Source organism: Giraffa tippelskirchi, chromosome 7, assembly GCF_054371585.1.
Source record: "Giraffa tippelskirchi isolate mGirTip1 chromosome 7, T2T-mGirTip1v1.2.pri, whole genome shotgun sequence".
Classification (NCBI taxonomy): domain Eukaryota; kingdom Metazoa; phylum Chordata; class Mammalia; order Artiodactyla; family Giraffidae; genus Giraffa; species Giraffa tippelskirchi.
This window is the reverse complement of record NC_137281.1, coordinates 89,709,660-89,732,044: the sequence shown is the minus strand read 5'-3', so window position 1 is coordinate 89,732,044 and position 22,385 is coordinate 89,709,660. Positions and strand designations below refer to the sequence as shown.

Here is a 22,385-nt window from a genome sequence, read left to right as displayed (position 1 = left end):
TACACAGTGATTTTAGGGTACTGGCTTTCAAAAGTGTATCTTTTGGGTACAGACCTGGAAAGAAATCTGAGATGGAGGATGGGTAGATAACTAGAAGGGGAGAATAAGAGTTCTGAAAGTCTAGGGTTAATCTCTAGGACGCATTATAAAGATACTGGTGTCAATGCCTCCCAGCCAAAGACCATTAGGAACACACCTATAGTTGGGCAAGTTTGGGTTTTTACTGTTGTAGCTAGAAAAAGTGCACACCATGGGCATCTCAGTAAGACTGTGTTAGAAAGAGTCTATCATAGGATTTGGGCTTCAGTTGGGTGATTTAGGGGAGGCTACAAGGTAACAGAAATTTGCTCTAGACTTGGTACTGTCAGAAAGCAGGGATAATTCTGTGTTTTGATATCTCAGTAAATCTTACCTACAGGGAGGCTAGACTAGAGTGAGGCTAAAGCTGTAATTGGGAAAGAAGCAGCAGTCACTCATGTTAGCCAGGAGAGAGTATGTTTGGTATTTTCTGGGTGAGACAGTGACCTTGTTTTTGTCTGAGATGAGACAGAAGTATGCAGCAGACTTCTTTGGTATCACTCTGTCATGGTCTCAGAGTGGCCATGTGTGATATTTGTGTTCTATGAGATTACATCCAAAAGCACAATAACAGGGCCTAGCTGTGAATGTAGCTGTGAATGCCAGGCCACCTTCAAACAACACTGAGGACTAGCTATGTCACACCAATTGCCCAATGTCAACAGCAGCTTTTTGCTTTCTCGTTGGTAATCCCCAAGAGTGGTTCAGAGTTTCATTTAGAATTTATGAGATTGCAGGTTACTGCTGTATGCCATCACACTTAGGAGTTGGAGATTCTTTTATAGTGTGGAGAACTTGAGAATCCAGTGAAGTCAGATGGTTACATGGGCCAAAGAATCTTGTTTCTTGGTTGATAACCAAAAAGTACTTGAGGTTATAGATAGTAAGTGACTAAACTGGATACTATCCCCTCTGACTTTGAGCAAGTTACCTAGCTGTTTAATGCCTTGATTTCTTTATTTGGACATAATGATGCATAATAATAATTGCTAACTCCTCCAGGACTTCCCTGGTGACTCAGTGGTAAAGAATCTCCTGGCCAATGCAGGAGATGCAGGTTTGATCCCTGGGTCAGGAAGATCCCCTGGAGAAGGAAATGGCAACCCACTCCAGTATTCTTGCCTGGGAAATCCCATGGACAGAGGAGCTTGGTGGGCTACAATCCATGGGGTTGCAAGAGAATGGGACACAACTTAGCAACTAAACAACAACCCACTGTGCTTACAGTGCACCATCACTAAGTCCTTTATATATAGTAACTTATTTAATCCTCATAAAAATACAATTCATGCGTGCGTGCTAAGTTGCTTCAGTCATGTCCTACTCTTTGCAACGCTATGGACTATAGCCTGCCAGTCTCCTCTGTCCATGGGATTCTCCAGGCAAGAATACTGGGGTGGGTTGCCATGCCCTTTTCCAAACAATACAATGAGGCAAATACCTGTATTTATAGATGAGGAAACCGAACACAAATGGTTAATGACATGCCCCAGGCAACTAGTCAATGTCAGAACTGGCAGGTGGTGGGACCACAGAATCTGATGGTAACATTCAAAAGTATGATTTCAGGTCAAGATAATCAACAGTGATTGACTATCCATTGTAGGTAATGCTCAGTGTACCCAGAGGGACTAATACAGGAATAATTTTTACAGTGAGCATATATACAGGAATGTGTGAACAGTTGGGACTGGAGAAGTAAATATTAAAATTTCTGCTTATATTTAATTATCTCCTGTTAACTTAGTATTTTTGTTTATGGCTTATAATGACCATGATGTATTAATACAGAAGACTCTACATATAATTTAAAAATAAATATACAAAATTATATATAGAGTCTTCTGTATTAATACATCATGGTCATTGGGGCAGAAAATTAATTTTTAAGTGTAAATAGTGGACTACAGAATATAAATTTATATCAGAGATCAATTCAGATTACTTGCCACCAAGTAAAGTGTAGAGGTAATCACTGTCATAGAAGAAGGCACGATCGACCAGCTCTCTTTTTGCCCACAGGATGAGGACAGCCTTGCTCCGGTTAACCGCAGCAGGCCGGGGCCTGCGGGCCGAGGCGGCCGCGGCAGCGCCTGAACTCAGGGAGCCCGCTAGACGGCAGCGGAACGCAGAGTGGGGGCAGCGACCCCTCAAGCACCAGCGTCCCCAGCTGCACGGGCTCCCGCGGCAGTTCCAGCGCGTCGGCCCCTCTGCTGCCCGCCGCACCCAGCCTCGCGTCCAGGCGGGACACAGACAGCTCCACACCGCCGGGGCGCCGGAGGCAGAGAAACCCAAGAGAGGTGAGGCTCGGGGCCAAATCCCCAACAGGGCCAAAACGCTGTAAGGATTGATTTGCCAGCCACATTTTCCTCCCACTGCTGTATTCCGCCCACCACCCCCATTTTGCTCTTTTGTTCTCTTTCCTCTCTATTCTCCAAAATCTTTTTTTTTTTTTCCTGAGTAGGATGTCAGGTTCAAAATTCTCACTTCACCATGCGGTTCTATTGAGAGGAGAATCAGACAATGGAAAAGAGAAAGTTGCTGGTCAAGTTTTGTAGAGATCAGAAAACAGATAACTTTCATGACCTGCTCAGGTGTGAGTGGCAGTGATCTTAAGACCTGTCCCTCTCCTGGGACTATGGGACTCTGGGCAGAGTGATTTGTGCCTCTAAAATTGGGGTTCTTCATCTTTTTGGGGGAAAATAGACTCCTTTGAAACCATGAGCAAAAGCTAGGCCTCCTCCCAAGAAAACTGCTCATACACATACACAGACAAACTTTGCATACAACTGCATGGGTTGGGAGATTCCCAAAGCCCATTCCTAAAGTCCAGGCCTAGAAGTCAGACTGCTGTTTGAGGAGCTGCAGTTTCTCCTCTTCCTGTATCCCAAGTGGCTAAGCATCTCTGACTGCTACGGAACCCAACATTGAATTAAATACAGTGCTGTGTGTGCCTCCTTCACCTGGCTTACTCGTCCCTTTTTTAGATTCATGGAAATAAGGTGTCTTGGCCCTGGGGACTCAGTGTTGGGTTTTGTTCAGCACAGTTCTATATTTTCAAGCTCCCTTCTTGAGCTAACAAAATCTTTGTGTAAACAGCTAAAAGGAGAAAAACTAAAAAATTTGTTTGAAGTTCAGCTCAGTTTAACTTCAGTACTATAGAATACCAATTATTTACTAGGCACTAGAAACAAAGATACGTAAGGGTAGACACACAATCCCTGCTCTTTCTTCTTCCCATTTATTCTTACTTACCCGAGAGCCTATAGTCCTGCTAACTTATTAAATCAGTAGTGCAAGAGTAAAACCTGAAACCCCCCTTCTGGGATCATTGGTCATATAAGGACTTCCCCCAGGTCTCAAGTCTCCCTTCCTTCAGCACTTGGGGTTCCATTTCTAGCCAGAGTTCTGGAGAAATCTCTTGCCAGAGTCTGCATCTTCTGTCTATAAACTTTCAGAGTCAAGGGACAGGCTGAGCTACACAGCCCCTGCCACATTCAAGGAACATGTGACAAATGAAAAAGCCAGAAGTGAAGTATCCAGTGAACCCAGCGAACTGTGAGTTCTCTTCTTCTATCCTGTGCTTTTCACCTTTAGTTGGAAAAGCCTCATTTGGAGAACAAGTGAACCATGCCACTTTTGAGCCGTTCCAGCATTATCAGAGAAGATGAAAGTCATCCCTAGGTCAAATTCCAACTTCATTGCTTAAAAATGGAAAATACGCACCTCTCTGTCTTCCAAGAAAAGGGAAATAAAGGCCCTTTCCTTAATTGAAGGTATTCCTTCTCCCTATATTTACCCCCTTAGGTCATAATTAACTCATATTTCTGTTTGACACTGGAAAGCTAAGATTATCCTACACACATGCCAAGATTACTAACTCCTCTAATTTTTAAAAAAATATACATATGTGAGAACCTAGTTCTAAACCCCTATAACAGGGATTTCTATTTATTCTTTTTGTATTTAATGTTCCTAATTCTAACAGGAAAATCCCTTTTAGCAAAGTCATATAATTATGACTAAGCTCATTGGTCTATGCATGCCTAACAGTGACCATGTTATGACCAGCGATACTATGCAAGTGGAAGAACCACCCAAGTCTCCTGAGAAAATGTGGTCCAAAGATGAAAATTTTGAACAGAGAAACTCTTTGGAGAGTACTCAGAAGGCCACAGAGCTTCGGTAAGAGTGTGGAATTCCATTTCCCAAATGAACTGAAAAAGATTCTTATTGGCACCTTTTACCCATCTCAGAGGAATAGAGAATGTTTGGGATTAAATTCACTCTGAGAAGTAGACCTGGAGGCACAAGTGGATTACGGAATTGATTAACTTGAAAGGGATTTTTATGTATAATAAAAGTTTTGCTGCTTCACTTTATAGAAGGAAAAATATTTCAGCCTTATCACCAGATGGGGGTTCTCAGCCCCTATTCTGCTTCAGCCCCTGGAAAGCTTAAAAAAATAAAGACTTAATTTTTTTAGAGCAGTTTAGGTTCACAACAGAATTGAGCATAAAGTAGACAGGTTTCCGGAGAAGGCAATGGCAACCCACTCCAGTACTCTTGCCTGGAAAATCCCATGGACGGAGGAGCCTGGTAGGCTGCAGTCCATGGGGTCACGAAGAGTCAGACACAACTGAGCGACTTCACTTTCACTTTTCACTTTCATGCATTGGAGAAGGAAATGGCAACCCACTCCAGTGTTCTTGCCTGGAGAATCCCAGGGACGGCAGAGCCTGGTGGGCTGCCGTCTATGGGGTCGCACAGAGTCGGACACGACTGAAGCGACTTAGCAGCAGCAGAGAGGTTTCCCATACACCTCCCAGTCTCACCTTCCCCTCCCTCCCCCACACACCCAAACCTCCCTCATTGTCAACATCCCACAGCAGAGGGATACATTTGTTACAATGGATGAATCTACAGGGACATATCACAAAAATCACCCAAAGTCCATAATTTACCTTATGGTTATTCTTGGTGTTGTGCATTCTATGGGTTTGGACAAATATTTAATCCCGTGTCCATTGTCATAGTTTCGTACAGTGTAGTTTCACTGCCCTAAAAATCCTCTGTGCTCTGCCTATTCATCCCTTCCTTCCCCCTTCCCCCTAGCTGCTGCTGCTGGTGCTAAGTCACCTCAGTCGTGTCCGACTCTGTGCGACCTCATAGACGGCAGCCCACCAGGCTCCACCGTCCCTGGGATTCTCCAGGCAAGAATACTGGAGTGGGTTGCCATTTCCTTCTCCAGTGCATGAAAGGGAAAAGTGAAAGTGAAGTCGCTCAGTCGTGTCCAACTCTTAGCGACCCCATGGACTGTAGCCTACCAGGCTCCTCCATCCATGGGATTTTCCAGGCAAGAGTACTGGAGTGGGGTGCCATTGCCTTCTCCGTCCTCCTGGCACCACTGCTCTTTTTACTGTCCTCATTGTTTTGCCTTTCCCAGAACTTTATCTAGTTGGAATCATACAGTATGTTGTTTTTTTAGATTGGCTTCTTTCACTTAGCAATGTGCGTTTAAGTTTCCTCCTCTTCATGGCTTGATCATTTCTTTTTAGCACTGAATCACATTTCATTGTCTGGATGTATCACAGTTTATTTAGCCACTTACCTATTGAAGAACATCTTGGTAGCTTCCAAATTTTGACACTTATGAGTGAAACTGTTGTAAAATACACATTCATGTTTCTGTTTGGACATAAGTTTTAAACTTGAAGGCTTTTTAAAACCATAGATGCCTGCATCCCACCCCAGAGACTCCCTTTCAATTAATTGGGGGTGGAGTTGAGGCAGTGTTAAGATTAAAGATTGCACCAGATGATTCTAATAACCAGCTAGGACTGGAAATCGCTGACAGAGTCTAGTGAACCCAAATCCTCCCCCAGTGCCTTTCAAATAATAAAGAAAACATGGTCTCTTAGGTTCAGAAATAACAATCTTCCTTTGTGTCCCTGTCCATATCCACAGAGGGGAAAGGTCCTTAACTCTGTCCATTCACAGATGGTATTTTAGTACTGTCTTCTTTCTCCAGAGCTTCCATTAAAGAGAATATACAGCTGATTCGACTTAAGAAGCTCTTACATGAAAGGAATACCTCTTTGGCAGTGACAAAGGCACAATTAACAGAAGTTCAGGCCGTGAGTTGCCATCTTCAGCTGTGCTTTTTTTGGGGGGAGGGGGTGAAATCAATTAGTTAAGAAAATTGTGTTATTTTCTCTATTTTACACATGGGAGACCAGAAAGGAAAGAAGCTGAGTTGCTTGTCAAAAGTCACAAATCTACAGGTGATGTTCAAATCCAAGCCTTACACCTCAAGCCCTGCCCACAAAGGTGGAATTGAGTGGGGGCAACTTGTGTCAGATTAAGTTCCAAGCCAGAGACCACAACCAGAGTTTAACTAAACTTGGGAAGCCAAGAGCAGTCATAGGGGAGAGGAAGGAAACCAGGTTACTGGGCACTTTCTATGTGATGGACTCTGACCTAGGTACTTAGAGTCATCTAAGCCGGACTACAGCCGTCAAGGTAAGTACGTTTAACAGGTGAGGGAACTGAGCCACAAAGAAGTTAAATAACTCGCTCAAGTTGTAAAAATGGTAAGAGAAGAGCAGAATTTGGGTCCAGGTTTATCTGGAATCAAGGCTCACACTCTTCTCACTACCACGCAATAGAAACTCATATCTGAATGGTAGAAATAGGGCATCAAGAGTCTAAATAATAAATTGGCACCATTCTTTTACTGAATAAACATTTATTGACTACCAGGAATTGTGCAAAGCACTGGATACAAAGGTTAGAAAGATAATACAGCTCCTGCCTTCAAGGAACTTGTAAAAGTGAGAAGACAAGATGTAGACAAGTACAACTATCCCCAAGCAGGGTATGGGGGGGAAACAAAAGAGAGGGTCGTTGGATCCACCAGAGGATGGGCTGCAGGATCTGAAGAGGATTCATAAGGGATGCTACTCCTGATCTGAACACTGACAGTTTAGCGTGTGTTAATGAGTGTGCAAGAGAAAGAGAAGGGCTTTCCAGGGGTAGAGTGGTGTAGGCCAAGGCACAGAGGTAAGAAGCATCAGGGAGCAGGTCATGGAGCTCTTAGCAGGAATTTAGACTTTATACTATAGACAGTGGAGAGCTGCAGAAAGGTTTTAAGCAAGTTGATCATCAGTTTTTTTCCCCAAAGAGATCACTTTGTCTTTTTTTAAATGTCCAAAATATTTTGAAATACATTTTAACAAAGAAATGATACTTTCAAAAAACTATTATAAAGTACTAATAATGATTAATTCTGAGTAGTGGGATTATAGATGACTGTTATTATAGTACTTATACTTTTCTGAAATTTTGAACTTCTCAAAAATGACAAAACTGCTAGGAAAGATGACCTGGCAGCAGGGTGAATGATAGGTTGGCTGGTATAAGACTGAAGGCAAAGAAATTAGCAAAAAGGTGAGTGCAGTGATCCAGGGCATTCAGAGGGTCCCAGCCAAGGCAGTGAAAGAGGCTCACAGAGAAAGGACTGTGTTAGAGGTCCAGAACTAGAAGAATAGACTTTATCACCAAAGTAGAGTGGTGAGGGAAAAGGAGAAATACGAGATAACTCCTGCATCTCTAGCTTGGATGATTAAATGATGGTGGTGCCATTCAGTGAGATTAGCTACAGTTGGTTCTGCCCTTGGTATGTCTGTTTTGATGAGGACTAAAGGCATCTTTGGGGCTTCCCTGATGGCTCAGTGGCAAAGAATCTGCCTGTAGGAGATTCCAGGAGGCCCAGGTTTGATTCCTGGGTTGGGAAGATTCCCTGGAGGAGGGCATGGCAACCCACTATAGTACTCTCGCCTAGAGAATCCCATAGACAGAGGAGCCTGGCAGGCTGCAGTCCTTAGGGTCTCACAGAGTTGGACACAACTGAAGCAACTTAGCACAAAGGTATCTTTACAAGGTCAACCTCCAAAACTGTATTTTGTAAGAACTGTGCATATGCCTGTATTCTTTTGAGTTGAATAATTTTGGTAACACTGAAAGGATGGGAAATCTGGGAAGGAAGATATTTTAAAATCATATGGGTAAATAGCTATATTTGTAGAATTATATATTTAAAAAATCCATCCATTCCTCCATTGCATTGAAGGAAAAAACAGAGAAAGCCATTCTAAATTGAATGTCCTTACTCATATTAGTGGTAGTGTAAAGATGACCTAAAGTGGTGAATAATTTTTTTAAATGTAGGTTTTACAGTTTGTTGTTTACAGCAGTTTTCATTTCTAGTCATATTTTATTACACATATACTAAGATAAGTTTTCATCCTCTTAATCTCTATCAGTGGCATGAGATCAGTAGTGCAGACTCTGGAGTCAGGCTGAGGTATAGCTCTCCCTCAGTCTCTTGAAAGCTGTGTGATTCTGGGCAAGTGACTTAGCTCTCTGAACTTTGAGTTTCTCATTTTTAAAGTTTAGATAACAGTACCTCTCAGATTTGCTGTAAATATTAAATGACATAATATATGTGAAAGAATTAATGATGATAATATAAGAGATAATGAAACACAGGGTCACATGTAACACAGAGTAATTATTCAGCCAATAATAGTAACTGTTGCTGTGAGTTTGGTTATTGTTGTTATTTCTGTTTCCAAAACTGTAAAGAGACCTTTATGAAGCATAATGAGAAAAGAGATAGCACCTAGTTTGAAAATAAAAATGCTTTTTCTTGGAAAATCCACCAAGTGCAATGCAGATTTGCATAACTGACCCTTGTAAAGAAACGGCATGATCTATTATATTCACAGACTGCCTGGCAAGCTAGATCAGGGAAAGGGAGCAGCAGTTAGTAAACAGGCACACAGATTGACTTGATTTATGGAAAATGTTCATAACATCTTTTAAAATAAATATTTAAACATTTGTATTACAGAGATAAACATCAAAATAAATATCAACTTGGTATATCAATAGAGTAATATCTCTTTCTTTCTTTCAGGCATATGAAGCTCTGCTCCATAAGGTACTTAATAAAGATTCCTTAAATCTCTGTTTCTTGGTAATCAGAGGAATGAAACCCAAATGAATCTTAATCTTCAAGTAACAGAGTTTAGCCAACTAAATCAAACATGTAATTTTTATTAAGACAAACGATACTGTCACTATTATCAGAAGATACATATTGCATTGTTTTCACAAAAATTAAAATATAAGATCTGAGTTAAGAAATATTTGAAACAGTATTTTTTAGCCTATTGCTACAGAGATTTTAGCATTTGCTCAAAAATTCCTAGGAGTAGTCCTCTAGCATGCATGAGGTGGTGAGGTATAGCAAAATTGTTGCGAACCTTCTCTGGTGTTATTAAATATTTGTACCTCTGTGAGCGGGGTACAGGTGAAGCTAGGTAAATGTCCATGATTAAGAGTCACTAAGGTCAAGTTCCTTGCATGATGAGCCACAGCTGTTCCTTTCAGAAGTATCCATCAGAAAAATGCATTTAACTTCTAGAGTTAACATGTCACTTTGCTAGGTGCACAAAGGGAAATACGTCATCATAAAAAGCATTTAAATATCTTAGAAGATAAAGGCAATTGAGAAAGGTGGCACTTTAATTAGAATTAGGCTTGAGTTTGAACTTTGGGAAAATCAAGGCTCCAGTGATGAATTAGTTTCCCAGAGTGGAAAATCCTCACCAACAGGGAAATGATACTTTCTGAGAAATTCTAGGGTGAAAAACAATGCTATTTTACAGTGCAAAGGCACCATGCTTCAAATCAGAGCCCTTCTTTGAGACCTCCATTAGGGAATGCTGATGCTGGGGTTGTTGGTTTCTTGAGACCTCTCCTGCTGAGTGTTATAAACATTCCCAGAGCAACTTTCCTTTTGCCCCAGAATCAGGGAATCCTGGGCGCAGCCCACAATGCCCTCCTCAGCGAAGTGAATGAGCTCAGGGCAGAGCTCAAGGAGGAGAGCAAGAAGGCTGTGAGCCTGAAGAGCCAAATGGAAGATGTGTCCATCCTGCAGATAACCCTGAAGGAGGTAAATAACAATAATTGAAAAATACCATCAATTGTATGTTACATCCCAATTTCAAAGATGTTAAAAAGTGTATCTGAGCAAAAATATGGGTATTTTTATTTTTTCATATGAGAAAAATGAGGTTCCAAGTGATTGAATAATTTGCTCAAAATTACAGTATTGTAATGGTGTAAAACTAGAAAAAACTGGGATTTATATTTACATCTGGCTTCCCTGGTGGCTTAGTGGTAAAGAATCCACCTGCCAACGCAGAAGACACAGATTTGATCCCTGGGTTGGGAAGATCATCTGGAGAAGGACATGGCAACCCACTCCTGTTTTTCTGCCTGGGAAATCTTATGGACAGTCCGTGGAGTCACGAAAGAGACAAACACGACTTAGCGACTAAACAGCAACTATTCTCCAGTCTTTTCTCTGTTATAACGTTCTACTGTTTCCCTAACAGTAGAAACCCAGACATCATGCAAATTTAATTCGATAGTAAGCCTCCCTCCTCATTCCCTGCCACAAGCAAATATCTCTTTATTTATCAAGGTTCTTATCCTGCCCTTCCCCAAGAGCTCACAGTACAGTGTTTGTTTTAGAAGCCCCATATGCACGGGTTTCCAATGACTCGGAATGCTCTACTGCCTTTTCTCTTTTTTTTTTTTTTTTTAACTTTTAAAAATCTTTAATTTACTGAAAAAATATGGAACGCTTCACGAATTTGCGTGTCATCCTTGCGCAGGGGCCATGCTAATCTTCTCTGTATCGTTCCAATTTTAGTATATGTGCTGCCGAAGCGAGCACCTGCCTTTTCTCTTTAAGAAAGGATTAAAAATACACTCCTGCTGTGCCCCACTTCCTCCCTCAAAACTCCTGCCTGTGTTTATGTGGATCCCTAATCCCCAGAACCACTGTTGAGATGAATAATATTGTCTTGTAAACCCCTGGGTAACTGTCAAGTCATGATGCAGGCTCAGGTTCTGTATAAAATGCAAAAGAAATGTTTTTATTAACAATAAAAAAATTTAATTCAGGGAATCCTCATTAATTCCAATAATAATTTCTATCCCACCTTAAATTGCTTCAGGTCTTTCTAGTTGAATGGATCTTCATAAACATGGAGATGAACGTTGAAAATCTCCCACACTAGTCCCACTCTGTAACAGAAAAGGGAGAACTTGTACAAGGCAATGGATTTTAAAATTTTATCTCAACATTCTATTATCATTCTTAGTTTCAGGAGAGAGTTGAAGATTTGGAAAAAGAACGAAAATTGCTGAATGACAATTATGACAAACTCTTAGAAAAGTAAGTACCAAGTTTAGATCTCAGAACATTGTTATAAAAGACAGTTATAGAAAAGTGCAATCTGAATTTAAACAATAAAAATAATTCCTAGTCTTGATAAGGAAGGGCACAGGGAAACTGGTAGTCAACACAATGAGAATATAAATTGACAGACGCTTTTAGGAAGAGAATTTGACTTTATCTATCAAAACGTTACAGGTACATCTCTTTTGTGCCAGATAACCCATTTTTTGGAAACAAAAACTAAAGAAATCCTCTTGTATATGTGCAAAGGTACCTCTGTAGTAAGAATGTTAAATATTCCTGCATTGTTATTTTAACCTGTCAAAGTAAAAAAAAAAAATGGAAACAATCAAAATTTCCTCTGATAGGGATTGACTACATAAATCATGTTGCACCCCTACACTGAAATAGTATAAAGTTATTAGACCTATATGCCTAAGATATACTGTTAAAAGAAAGTACAAATTGCAAAATAACGTGTTGTGATTTAAATTATGTCATGTGTGTGGATCCACAAACTTTTAATAAGATGAAAGAACTGAAATAGGGCTTTTATTCTATATATCTCTGTATCATTTTAATTTTTCACAACAAATACATACTCATGTGTTTTGAAATTAAAAATACTGTAAGTTTTAAAAAATTAAACGTGCCTTCTGACTAATTTAAGGACAGCAGGGTATAGACTGGAGAGGTTGCATGGGAGCATCCTGGGGAGAACTGACACTCTTCAATTCAGTGAAATAAGATAGTGTCAGCCTTACCAACTTTGAAGACTCCCTATGACAAACATTACTGTTGGCCTCTTCCCTTCATTATTCATAACATTATCTTCTCAGATCATCATGTAATGTATGGGCAGAAGGTACCAAGAAATCTCAGTACTAGCTTAAACAAATTGTTTTTAGACCACATTTATTAAAATGATAAATAGGAAAAAGACATAAGTAGAAATAATTGCTTGATTACCAGTGTCAACTTCACTTGTATAAATAATCAGGAACTGTGTGTTTTACACTGAAGATGAGTCTGTCCTGTCATCTAGATATATAGTGGTGTTCAGGATGCAGTCACTGAGAGTTTAGTTCCTGCAGTCGTAATTTACAATCTAACTCAAAGGTGATCATTCTCTAAACTAGCCACTGGTGAAGGTAGACAGAGGAGTAAGGGAAAAAGGAAATATTCTGTTCCTTACTTCTAATCTAGCAGGCCTGAGAATGTCTTGGTACACAGTTCCCTGCCTAAAGCAAGCCATCATGCTGGAGAAGTTCCCTGGGAAACAGATAAGACTTGGGTTGTTTTCTCAGGGCATTATTTGAGACTAAACAGAAGTGATACTAAGCAACTCAGTAGGACCCAAAAGTTCCAAGGCAGTTGGTAAATGACAGTTATAGAGAAAGCAGGAGCAGAAAAAAAACGTGTAGGGAAATGAATGATGAACTATGCCCAGGAGATGCTGAAACTGTGTAATAAAGACGTCCTATCACCGAACTTTGAGTGTCCACCTGACAACTCTCCTCTCCCTCCTTACTTGCTGCCCATTTTCAGCATGCTGGATAGTAGCAGTCAGCCTCAGTGGAGCCATGAGCTTGGAGAACAGCTACAGCAGAAAGTCTCTCAGTTGCAGGATCAACTGGATGTTGAGATGAAGGAGAAGAGAGAAATCTTACTTCAGCTCTCACAAGAGAAAGGTAGGTCTCTCTCAAATGAGACATCCTCTACATCTGGTAGGGGAGAAAGGAGCTTGGGCCAGCATTTCTCCAACCCCATCTCTTGATCTTATTTGTGTGTGGGGTGGGGTACTGGATAACTAGACTAACAACATTGGCAGTCAGATCAGATTCACAATCAAGAAAGCATGACACCTACCTCACACGTATACTTTGCCCTACATGATGACTTTCCATGTGAGAGAATGCCACTTCTTAATTTGTAATGTTTTTAACTATTTATTGAAAGTATTGAAAATGAATTTTTCTGCCGTCTGATCAGTCATTTTAGGATGGTTGGAAAGTATTTTGTTTTCTTTTTTAGCATCTGATACCTGAAATTGAGAAGCAGATTATTGATCTTCATTACCACTCGCATTTCCCCCTGTCTTAATTCTTGGATCACAGTAGTTATTCTGAATATTTTTAAACACTGTCAAAGAGACCTTTGTCTCCTCTCTTTTTGCTGGCCTGGACCTTGATATTTAGTCTTATCAAATTTATATTTCATCATATTCTAGTATATTCACATGACAGAGTGGAGGAAAAGAAATATGACATCAAGAAAAATAGAGGCAGGAACCATAGAAGAATAAAGCTTAGGAGCACATGCTAAGAATCCTTGTAGTATGTATGAAGTACGAGTGAGGTCTTGTGGGTAATCTAATCTAACCTCCTCTCTAATGCCTGATAATGAAATGATCACTTTAAATGGTGATCACCTTCCTTCCCTGAAGCACACATAGAAATGTCCAAATGCCCAGAGTGGGTGTGGAGGTGGGTGTCACAGGGAGCCAATAGCAGAGAAGTCAGACTGAATTGGGGAAGGATTGGGGAGATACTGTCAAAAATTTTGGACTACCTAGTCAGTCAAGTGGCTCTGATTTTTGCTGTGGTGCTATTAGTATTCCCTTCTGTACTACAGCTCTGCTGATGGTTTTTGTTGTTTTTGGAGTCCAAGTGTCAACGCAGGGTCAATAAGCTAGAACCCCTTTGTAGAAATCAGAGAAAATTACTTCTCTAAGAGCAAGTTTATAAAATGAATTAAACGTTAGTGGGAAAGTGTAATTCACATTTGGGTCAACTTGAGCATGGTTGTTGGTAACACAGTTTCAGCTTTCTGTATTTTTTTTCCTCAGCTCAAAACAAAGATCTGGAGCTTGAGGTCACCAACTTGCTTCAGAAGCATAAACAGGAAGTAAAGGATCTCCAAAACATAAGGACATTTTCCCATTCTCCTGACAGGCAATCTGCACCAGCCACTCACCCAGCTCTATTTCAAGAGATCCCTCAGATAGAGGTAAGAGCATCTTTAATCAAGCAAGTCTCCTCTACAGAGGGATCCCTGGCAAATATCCGCTGAAAAGATGAAGGGACTAGAAAACTCACTGAATAACATTTTGTCCTGATTGAGGACACTGTTTGCAAGGGTATGAGATGGTTGAGAGTAGAGACAGCCTCATGAACTGCACAGACTTTTCCCACGCTGTACAGCTCATAAGCTTGAGAATCTTTTCCAGATGAGGACTTGCAATGATCTGCTGAAGAGCAAACATCCATTGGAAGTTTTATAACTTACTCACTGCTTCTGTTGAACATGAGTAACTAGGGCAGAGGGCCTTGTGAAGTAACACAGGTTCTCTTCTACATTTTGAAATAGATTCTGCTGCTGGTACTTTATGATTACCAGCAGCTACTTTAGACAATACTTATTACTATACTACCATATTTATACTCTGTTTTACCAATGCTTTTTCCTCTGTAGCCCTGTGAACCAAAAAACCAGGAAGAAAAAAAACTGTCCCAGATGTTAAGTGAGTTGCAAATATCGCATGCAGAGACCATATTGGAACTAGAAAAGACCAGAGACATGCTTATTCTGCAGCGCAAAATCAACGTGTGTTATCAGGTGCAAGGAAAGATAGTACATGAAGGGGATAGATAAATGGGCACACAGGAACCACATACAAAACTGGGAATGAAGCAAGACCCAAGTTTCCAGGGCTGGTGCAAGGTGATATGCTGTCCTGTGCAAAAACAAATGTGGTATCTTTTGAACTTGAGGGCTCACACATGCCCATGGCACCTTGGCAATAGAAGCCAAAGGGGCCAGCTAATGAAAATGGCAAGTGGGAAGCTTCTGGGTTCAAATTTTGCCAGCCCCAGGAAAAATACTACCCCTTGGCACTAACAGCGCAACTGGTCCTGGAGGCGTCTGTAAGGAACCCAAGCCTTTTTCTAGGGGATGAATCTGCCCTGCTAACGAGGTAGTGGAGTCTCCTTTACCCACCAAGTGCCACCTTTTTATCTGGGCCCTTCGGTTCTGGGCCACTGAGATAGCAAAGTTCAGACATTATTTCGTTTCAGGAGGAACTGGAAGCAATGATGGCAAAAGCCGATAATGAAAATAAAGATAACGAAGAAAAACTGGAGAGGTTGAATCAACTCCTAGACCTCAAGAACAAGCGTATCAATCAGCTGGAAGGTATTTTAAGAAGCCATGGCCTTCCAGTATCTGGCAAGTCTTAGTAGTTTGTTCACTTCATCTTAGGATCTGTCACACGGCTAAATGCCTTTGCTCCCCTCTGCACCTGTCGAGAGGGCCCCCTCTGCGTCTTAGTATATATGACTTAGCCCTCCTGTTCTTTATCCTATCATCTTTGTTATCTTAATACATGACCAGCAGCTTCTTTTCCTGCATCATATCAGGGTATTTTTTCTGATTTCTCTGGAGATTTTCGACAGGGCCCAGAAATTGCTGAATCTACTCTGAAAATCAGAGTGTACCACTGTTGGACCTAAGGTGAGTGAGGGCCTTCTCTCAAGATTGCTTCTTGAAGCCAGGCCTAGATCACAGTGTTTGTGAGATATTAGAGCTTCATCACTCCTCTCTCATCATCTCTTTCTATGATTTCTCTCTGAAAGTTCCTGAATTCTTTGTTGCAGTTTGTGGATGTCTACAAAGCAGTGTATGTGGGTGGACACTTATGCAAATTTTATAATGTGATACTTTCTATGTTTAGTTCAGTTTGCTGGTGACCAGGATCTGGTCTCCAGCCTTACATGGTAAGAAAACTGGCTTTGTTATTACACTCAGTGGTGAGATACCTGACTTATATTAACCAAATGCACTAAAGACTGAGCTTTATACCAGAATGTTAATTTGTTATTCTAGGATAGTGGCTCTTTCACTGCTGCCTTGAGACTATGCTCAGGGCAACTTTTTTCTGGGAAAGCAGAATCGATAAGGATACTGAGTGAGCATGAAACTAGAGTAAAGGGAGGTGGGTCATTTAGCATGATTTATGCATACCAGGGTAAGTCTGTTAAAAGGTCTCTTCCAAGTAACAAAGGAAATCCTTTGGATTGAAATTCTCCTGTCTTTCAGATTCAGGGTCTTTCTCCCAGGGTAATACAGTGTAATACCCTTACCTACTTCTGAAGATTCATTTGCTTTAACTTACAGTTCCTTCATTACTGATAAGGCTAAAGAGTTTTTCATTTGTTTACCAGTTATTTGTATTACTTCTTTTGAGACTTGCCTGTTCCTGCCCTTAACCCTTTTCTTAACAGTGTATTATTAATTTTTAGAAGCTCTTTATATGCTAGAATTATTATCTTTGTATCATGTAATGCAAATTTTTAATGTTTTATTTAGTTATATTAATCTTATCAATTAAGAAACTGCTCACCAGTGCCTGTATTCCACTTCTTCTGGGCAGGAAGACATTCTGATGTACCCAAAATATCTTTCTTCTACTACTTTAACTCTTAAAATAGGACCTTTATCATCAACACACTGTGACAACTCAGATACTCCAATTTGAAGCAGACTATATATCATCTCAGGTTGGTTGGATATGGGAGGTAGCGCACAGATTTAGTGGACTGTCTTACATATCTTTATTTTATATCCCATTGCCAATATTTTAAACCTCTTTCCAGTAAGTGATTTTTTGGCCTTCTTACAATGAAATCAAATTCTTAACAGAATGAAGAGTTTTGTGATTGATCTGACTGGAAAAGAGGAATCATATCTTAATGGAGCCCAGTGTAATGTAATAGACACTGATTGTAACTTGCTATTCTCTCCAGGGCCAGTATCCCAAACTTTTGGAAATATCTGCATTTTGTGTTTCTTGTGCTTCTGTAATGAAATTATCAATTCATAGGATCCTGCTGTAAGCCAAAACAATGTCATCTGTGGATAAAATTGTGCCTCCAGTGTTAGCAGTGTAACCTCCTGAGGTTAGCATTTACTTTCCAATTTACTTAAAATAGGCATTGGATTATTTGGCCATCAGAATCCAAAGCATCAGGTTGTCATTCTGTTGCTTTTCTTTTAAAATCACATGGTTTTCTGAAATAGTCACAACCTGGACTTCCACCATGGTTTTTATTCTCTTTCTACCTTCCTTTACCTGAAGGAAGAAACTTCCTACCCTTTAATAGATAGGCAGTTTTCTTTTCCCTCTAGAACAGCTTAAAGACGTGGCTTATGGCACCCGACAGTTGCCATTATGTCTGAAACCACTTCCAGCCCATGAAGATGAGGATAAAGTGGACATTTCTCCACGGCATCAGGGTGAGAACCTTTTTGAACTGCACATCCATCAGGCCTTTCTGACCTCTGCTGCCCTGGCTCAGGCTGGAGACACTCAACCTACCACTTTCTGCACCTATTCCTTCTATGACTTTGAAACCCACTGTACCCCACTAGTTGTGGGGCCACAGCCTCTCTATGACTTCACCTCCCAGTATGTGGTGGAGACAGACTCCCTCTTCTCGCACTACCTTCAAGGGGCTTCAGCCCAGCTTGATCTACACCAAGCAATAGCCAGTGAGCACCACACCCTTGCAACTGGATGGATTTGCTTTGACAGGGTTCTAGAGACTGTAGAGAGAGTCCACGGCTCTGCCACACTTACTGGTAAGTGCTGTCAACCTCCCGCAGTTCCCAGGATTAATGTGGCATTTCCCAAAGTGTATAGTTGATCTGCTGGTGGTTTCCCATTTTCTTCTCCCTTTATTCTTGATCCTTGCCACACCGTCTGTATCCTCTATGCCTCTCATACTTTCTGCTACCCAGGAACTGGTGGAGAAGTCTTTGGGGTGCTAGAGTACTGGATGAGGCTGCGCTTCCCCATAAGATCCAGTCTACAAGCATACAATAAGCGAAAGAAAGTGCAGGCATACTTGGCAGCCAGTGTGCTTGGAGCCTGGGAGACCCAGAAGGATGAGGTGAGAAAAAGGATGAACCCATGCATCTCAGAGGACACTCAGTCAAACAGCTCTTGAGAACAGCTCAGTCTTCCACTCTCAGATAAGTACTTGTTGAATGTGAATGAAAGACAAAAACTGTCACACCACAACTAGTCTAGATCCTTCCCTTGGTCAAGCTTGAGTTTGAAATGAAATCATGCCCTACATCTCCTTTCTATAAACAAAATGGCTTCTCTGTTCCACTCTCTAAGATGAGGCCTGAGCGCCAGCATCTCCCTGAGACAGTTATCTGCCAGAGCCAGTTTGAAGGCAGGTGAAAGTCATTAGTTAGGCATCTCTGTTTCCCAGTCAGGATCAGGCAGTTCTTTAGGTCATAGCTTTTCCTCATCAAGGGTTCTAGACGTCACCTGCAATGAGTCTCTCCCTGCCCTTTTCCTCAGTCCAAGACCAACATCTTTTCAGTCCAGACCAGGGACCTGGAAGAATCAGAATGAGCTGCGGGTGGAAATCATCCAATGCTGTGGCCTCCGGAGCCGAACGCTGGGAGCCCAACCCAGTCCTTACGTCATGTATCGCTTCTTTACCTTTTCTGACCATGACACCACCATCATTCCGGCCAGTAACAATCCCTACTTCAGAGACCTGGCTCGATTCCCAGTGCTTGTGACTTCTGACCTGGATCAGTATCTGAGGCGGGAGGCCCTCTCTGTATACGTTTTTGATGACGAAGACTCAGAGCCTGGCTCATACCTTGGCCGAGTCCAAGTGCCCTTGCTTCCTCTTGCACAAAACAAATCCATTCAAGGTGGGAGTTCAAGGTTATTACATCTTTATGCTCTCTGCCCAGTGTTGTCTCCCTGTCCTAATTCTACTTTTCTTGGTTGGAATAGTCTCTCTTAAAACTCGCTGAAAGGATTTGAGAATACTGTGAACAGCAGCAGAGTAGAAGACTTAGAGCCTCACTAATCATATGGAAACTCTGGCTTCTGCTGCTGCTCTTCAGCAACAGAAGGAAATTACGGAGTGGGTGGACCCACCACTCTATAGTCCATACCTCTGTGTCTGAACCAACATTTTCCATTTCTGTAGTGCTTTCCAGTATTTGTTTTTACTTAAGGTCTATTATTTCTTGGCACATGGCTAGATATCAGATTTTAAGTTGTGTCTGTAACATTTCACCGTAATTCTCTTGCTTCTTTTAAACATTAAATCCAAATGAGTCTTCCATGCCACTACTACTGCTACTGCTGCTAAGTTGCTTCAGTCGTGTCCGACTCTGTGCGACCCCATAGATGGCAGCCCACCAGGCTCTGCCATCCCTGGGATTCTCCAGGCAAGAATACTGGAGTGGGTTGCCATTTCCTTCTCCAGTGCATGAAAGGGAAAAGTGAAAGTGAAGTCGCTCAGTCATGTCTGACTCCTAGCGACCCCATGGGTCTGCAGCCTACCACGCTCCTCCACCCATGGGATTTTCCAGGCGAGAGTACTGGAGTGGGGTGCCATTGCCTTCTCCGTTCCATGCCACACCATGACAAATTTCTTGGATTCCCCCCCAACCCCAGTATGAAGCTGAACTTCATGCTACCTTATCCTACACTCATACCCAGGGTTGTAAAGGTTGTACAAGAAGGGTCAACTCTCTGATTGCAGTCTGTGCTCTCATTAGGAAGTGTGGATGGTTACAGCCAGTATCGACCATATTAAAAAAGCTTTGTTCCAGGAAGTACGTGAGGCCTCCCTTCTCCCAATATCACGGATGCTTTAAAAAAATAAGAAGCTGACTCTTCTGCTAACAACTCATCCTTTGCCAAAGAGAGGCAATGTGAACCATCTGTTAAATTAATCAGTGTTATATAAAGCAGAAGTCTGACATTCAGAAAAAGCCATTTTGCTTAAGTCTTCTTGGTTTTTGTTGTTTCAGAAATATGGGCCACAGGTGTAGATAATGGTTTTCTTAGTATGCCTAAGGTGTAGGAACTGTTTGGTAATAGTAGAATGTGCTCTTGTTTACTGACTGGGTGACTGACGACAAGCAAGCTATATCTCTCCATACATCTTTGACCATCCCTTCCTGAACCTGGAGATACCCATCTTCCCCAATTAATATTTTGAGTAGCAGAAGTAAATATTCTGAGTGATTATGGATATTCGCTGATATTTTATGTTGCTTCTGAGTGTATTGTCATCGTGGTTATTTGACTGATGTTAATTACAAACAAAACGTGAAATTTAAACTGGGAAAGTCATAGGTAAGGTTGTGATAAACGCTCACGTGCCTACTTTCACGTGATCAGATTTTATTAATGTCTTTGTGTCTCTCAGGTGATTTTAACCTCACTGACCCTGTGGGGAAACCCAATGGATCAGTTCAGGTGCAACTGGATTGGGGGTCTTGCTACCTACCCCCGGAGAGTTTCCCAAAGCCAGAAGCTCAGAGTAAGGAGGACACCAGGGATGGTTTAGAGACGTCGATAGAAGAGGAAGAAGCTTCCTTTCCTCCCCAGGTAGGAGATCTCCCCCAATCCTGTGGGGAAGATTTGATTGAGAAGACAATATTAAAACTGGGGTAAAAGAAATTCCTTCTGTGGATGCCATGCGTGCGTGCTAAGTCACTTCAGTTGTATCTGACTCTGCAACCCTTGGACCTTAGCCCTCCAGGCTCCTCTGACCATGGGATTCTCCAGGCAAGCATACTGAAGTGGGTTATTGTGCCCTGCTCCAGGGAATCTTCCTGACCCAGGGATTGAACTGGCGGTTCTTATGGCTCCTGCATTGGCAGGCGGGTTCTTTACCACTAGCACCACCTGAGAAGCCCATGCATGTCATGTTCTGCAAATTTAATCTGCAGCATTCATAATGCCATAAGGCTATGGATGGAACAAAATCCTGGGTTTTATTGTAGGGAGGAAAGAGATGGCATATCTCTGGTCCATGGCAAGAGATAAATGAAGTCTAATGCTGGCTCACAAATCTCTTTCTTGATTATCATGGCTGTTAAACTCATCTTGTAAATCTGTCTCTGATCCTTCTATTTAGGACCAGATGGTATCTATTGATATTCCCACTGAAGCTGTCCAGGATCAAGCTAAAAGAAAACCTCCTCAGGTGGGAGAAAGAAAGGAAAGGGAACACCAGGTTGCAGCCTACTCAAGAAGAAAACATGGCAGAAAAACAGGCATCCAAGGAAAGAACAGAATGGAGTATCTTAGTCATAACCTCTTAGATGGAAATGCACTACAGGTAAGGCCTTAGAAACCTTGAAGAACGAAAGTATGGGTCGTAATATTCCCAAGTATATTATTCTCAGAGGTAGAAGCAGAAGCAGGCACACAAGATAAGTGATAATCACGGCTTTTTGTGGTGAGCATGTATTTCCACAAACATAAGTAGTTTAATAAACCTCTGGAGTGTTCAGTTCTTTTCAAAGTAATTTAATTTAACAGATTATACACTCTGTAATTTATGCTTAGAGATATAGTACCACAGTCCTAACTAGGTCACTTCAACTGTAATCAAAATAAATTAAAAAGCAAGTATTTATTGAACACCTATGTGTTTGATACTACCTCTTTTTCATAGGAAACTAAATTACAGTTACTATGTGGTCTGAAATATATATACACGTATATATATGAGGTTATAAATATATATTATATGACTGCTTATATATATTTATTTATATTATATTATTAATTATGCAATATTAATCATATTAAATTATTATAATTATACAGTATACTTATGTACAATTATAATTGTATCTGAAGCAGGTGAAGTACATTGAATGGAAATTCTCAGGGCTTAAGATCTCCACAGATCATGTTTTAAAAAGTCAGCAAAAGGAAGAGGAAATGACATCATCCTATTCAGCACAGATACTAAAGGAAACCCCACATCCTGTGAATGGTATTGTCTTTTTAAAATATGATTTTCCTTTGTAATCATTGGATTATTTTATAAAGCTGGTTATTTACTTTCTTCTTTCATCTTCACTGCTAAACTTTTCATGATCAATTGTATTGGAGACCCTAGGCTCAGTTTTATGTTACAGGTGTGCT

The 22,385-nt window shown here is 41.1% G+C and overlaps 1 protein-coding gene, 1 long non-coding RNA gene and 1 other non-coding gene across 5 annotated transcripts in view; 1 reads left to right on the top strand and 2 right to left on the bottom strand.

The window, feature by feature from the left end:
* Nucleotides 1-22,385, top strand: part of RPGRIP1 (RPGR interacting protein 1) — a 179,037-nt gene that overhangs the window by 129,681 nt on the left and 26,971 nt on the right. Inside the window, exons 9-25 of one of the 3 annotated variants that reach the window (XM_081506750.1) lie at nucleotides 2,101-2,378; nucleotides 3,537-3,636; nucleotides 4,132-4,263; nucleotides 6,110-6,215; nucleotides 9,059-9,082; nucleotides 9,953-10,099; nucleotides 11,319-11,392; nucleotides 12,944-13,086; nucleotides 14,244-14,404; nucleotides 14,870-15,013; nucleotides 15,472-15,589; nucleotides 17,582-18,034; nucleotides 18,194-18,345; nucleotides 18,790-19,132; nucleotides 20,650-20,831; nucleotides 21,364-21,567; nucleotides 22,095-22,233. In XM_081506750.1, coding sequence (XP_081362876.1) covers nucleotides 2,101-2,378; nucleotides 3,537-3,636; nucleotides 4,132-4,263; nucleotides 6,110-6,215; nucleotides 9,059-9,082; nucleotides 9,953-10,099; nucleotides 11,319-11,392; nucleotides 12,944-13,086; nucleotides 14,244-14,404; nucleotides 14,870-15,013; nucleotides 15,472-15,589; nucleotides 17,582-18,034; nucleotides 18,194-18,345; nucleotides 18,790-19,132; nucleotides 20,650-20,831; nucleotides 21,364-21,567; nucleotides 22,095-22,233 — 2,900 coding nt within the window. Of the gene's footprint in view, nucleotides 1-2,100; nucleotides 2,379-3,536; nucleotides 3,637-4,131; nucleotides 4,264-6,109; nucleotides 6,216-9,058; nucleotides 9,083-9,952; nucleotides 10,100-11,318; nucleotides 11,393-12,802; nucleotides 13,087-14,243; nucleotides 14,405-14,869; nucleotides 15,014-15,471; nucleotides 15,623-17,581; nucleotides 18,035-18,193; nucleotides 18,346-18,789; nucleotides 19,133-20,649; nucleotides 20,832-21,363; nucleotides 21,568-22,094; nucleotides 22,234-22,385 lie in introns of those variants that run through there. The other 2 variants (XM_081506753.1, XM_081506751.1) reach the window with 2 other exon arrangements.
* On the bottom strand, nucleotides 9,169-12,753 carry LOC145512663 (uncharacterized). The gene is made up of 3 exons (XR_014058677.1): nucleotides 12,591-12,753; nucleotides 11,157-11,241; nucleotides 9,169-10,090 (listed from the first exon to the last, which is right to left on the bottom strand). It is a non-coding gene; the product is annotated as an uncharacterized LOC145512663 (long non-coding RNA).
* On the bottom strand, nucleotides 10,782-10,888 carry LOC145516038 (U6 spliceosomal RNA). The gene has a single exon (XR_014061212.1). It is a non-coding gene; the product is annotated as a U6 spliceosomal RNA (small nuclear RNA).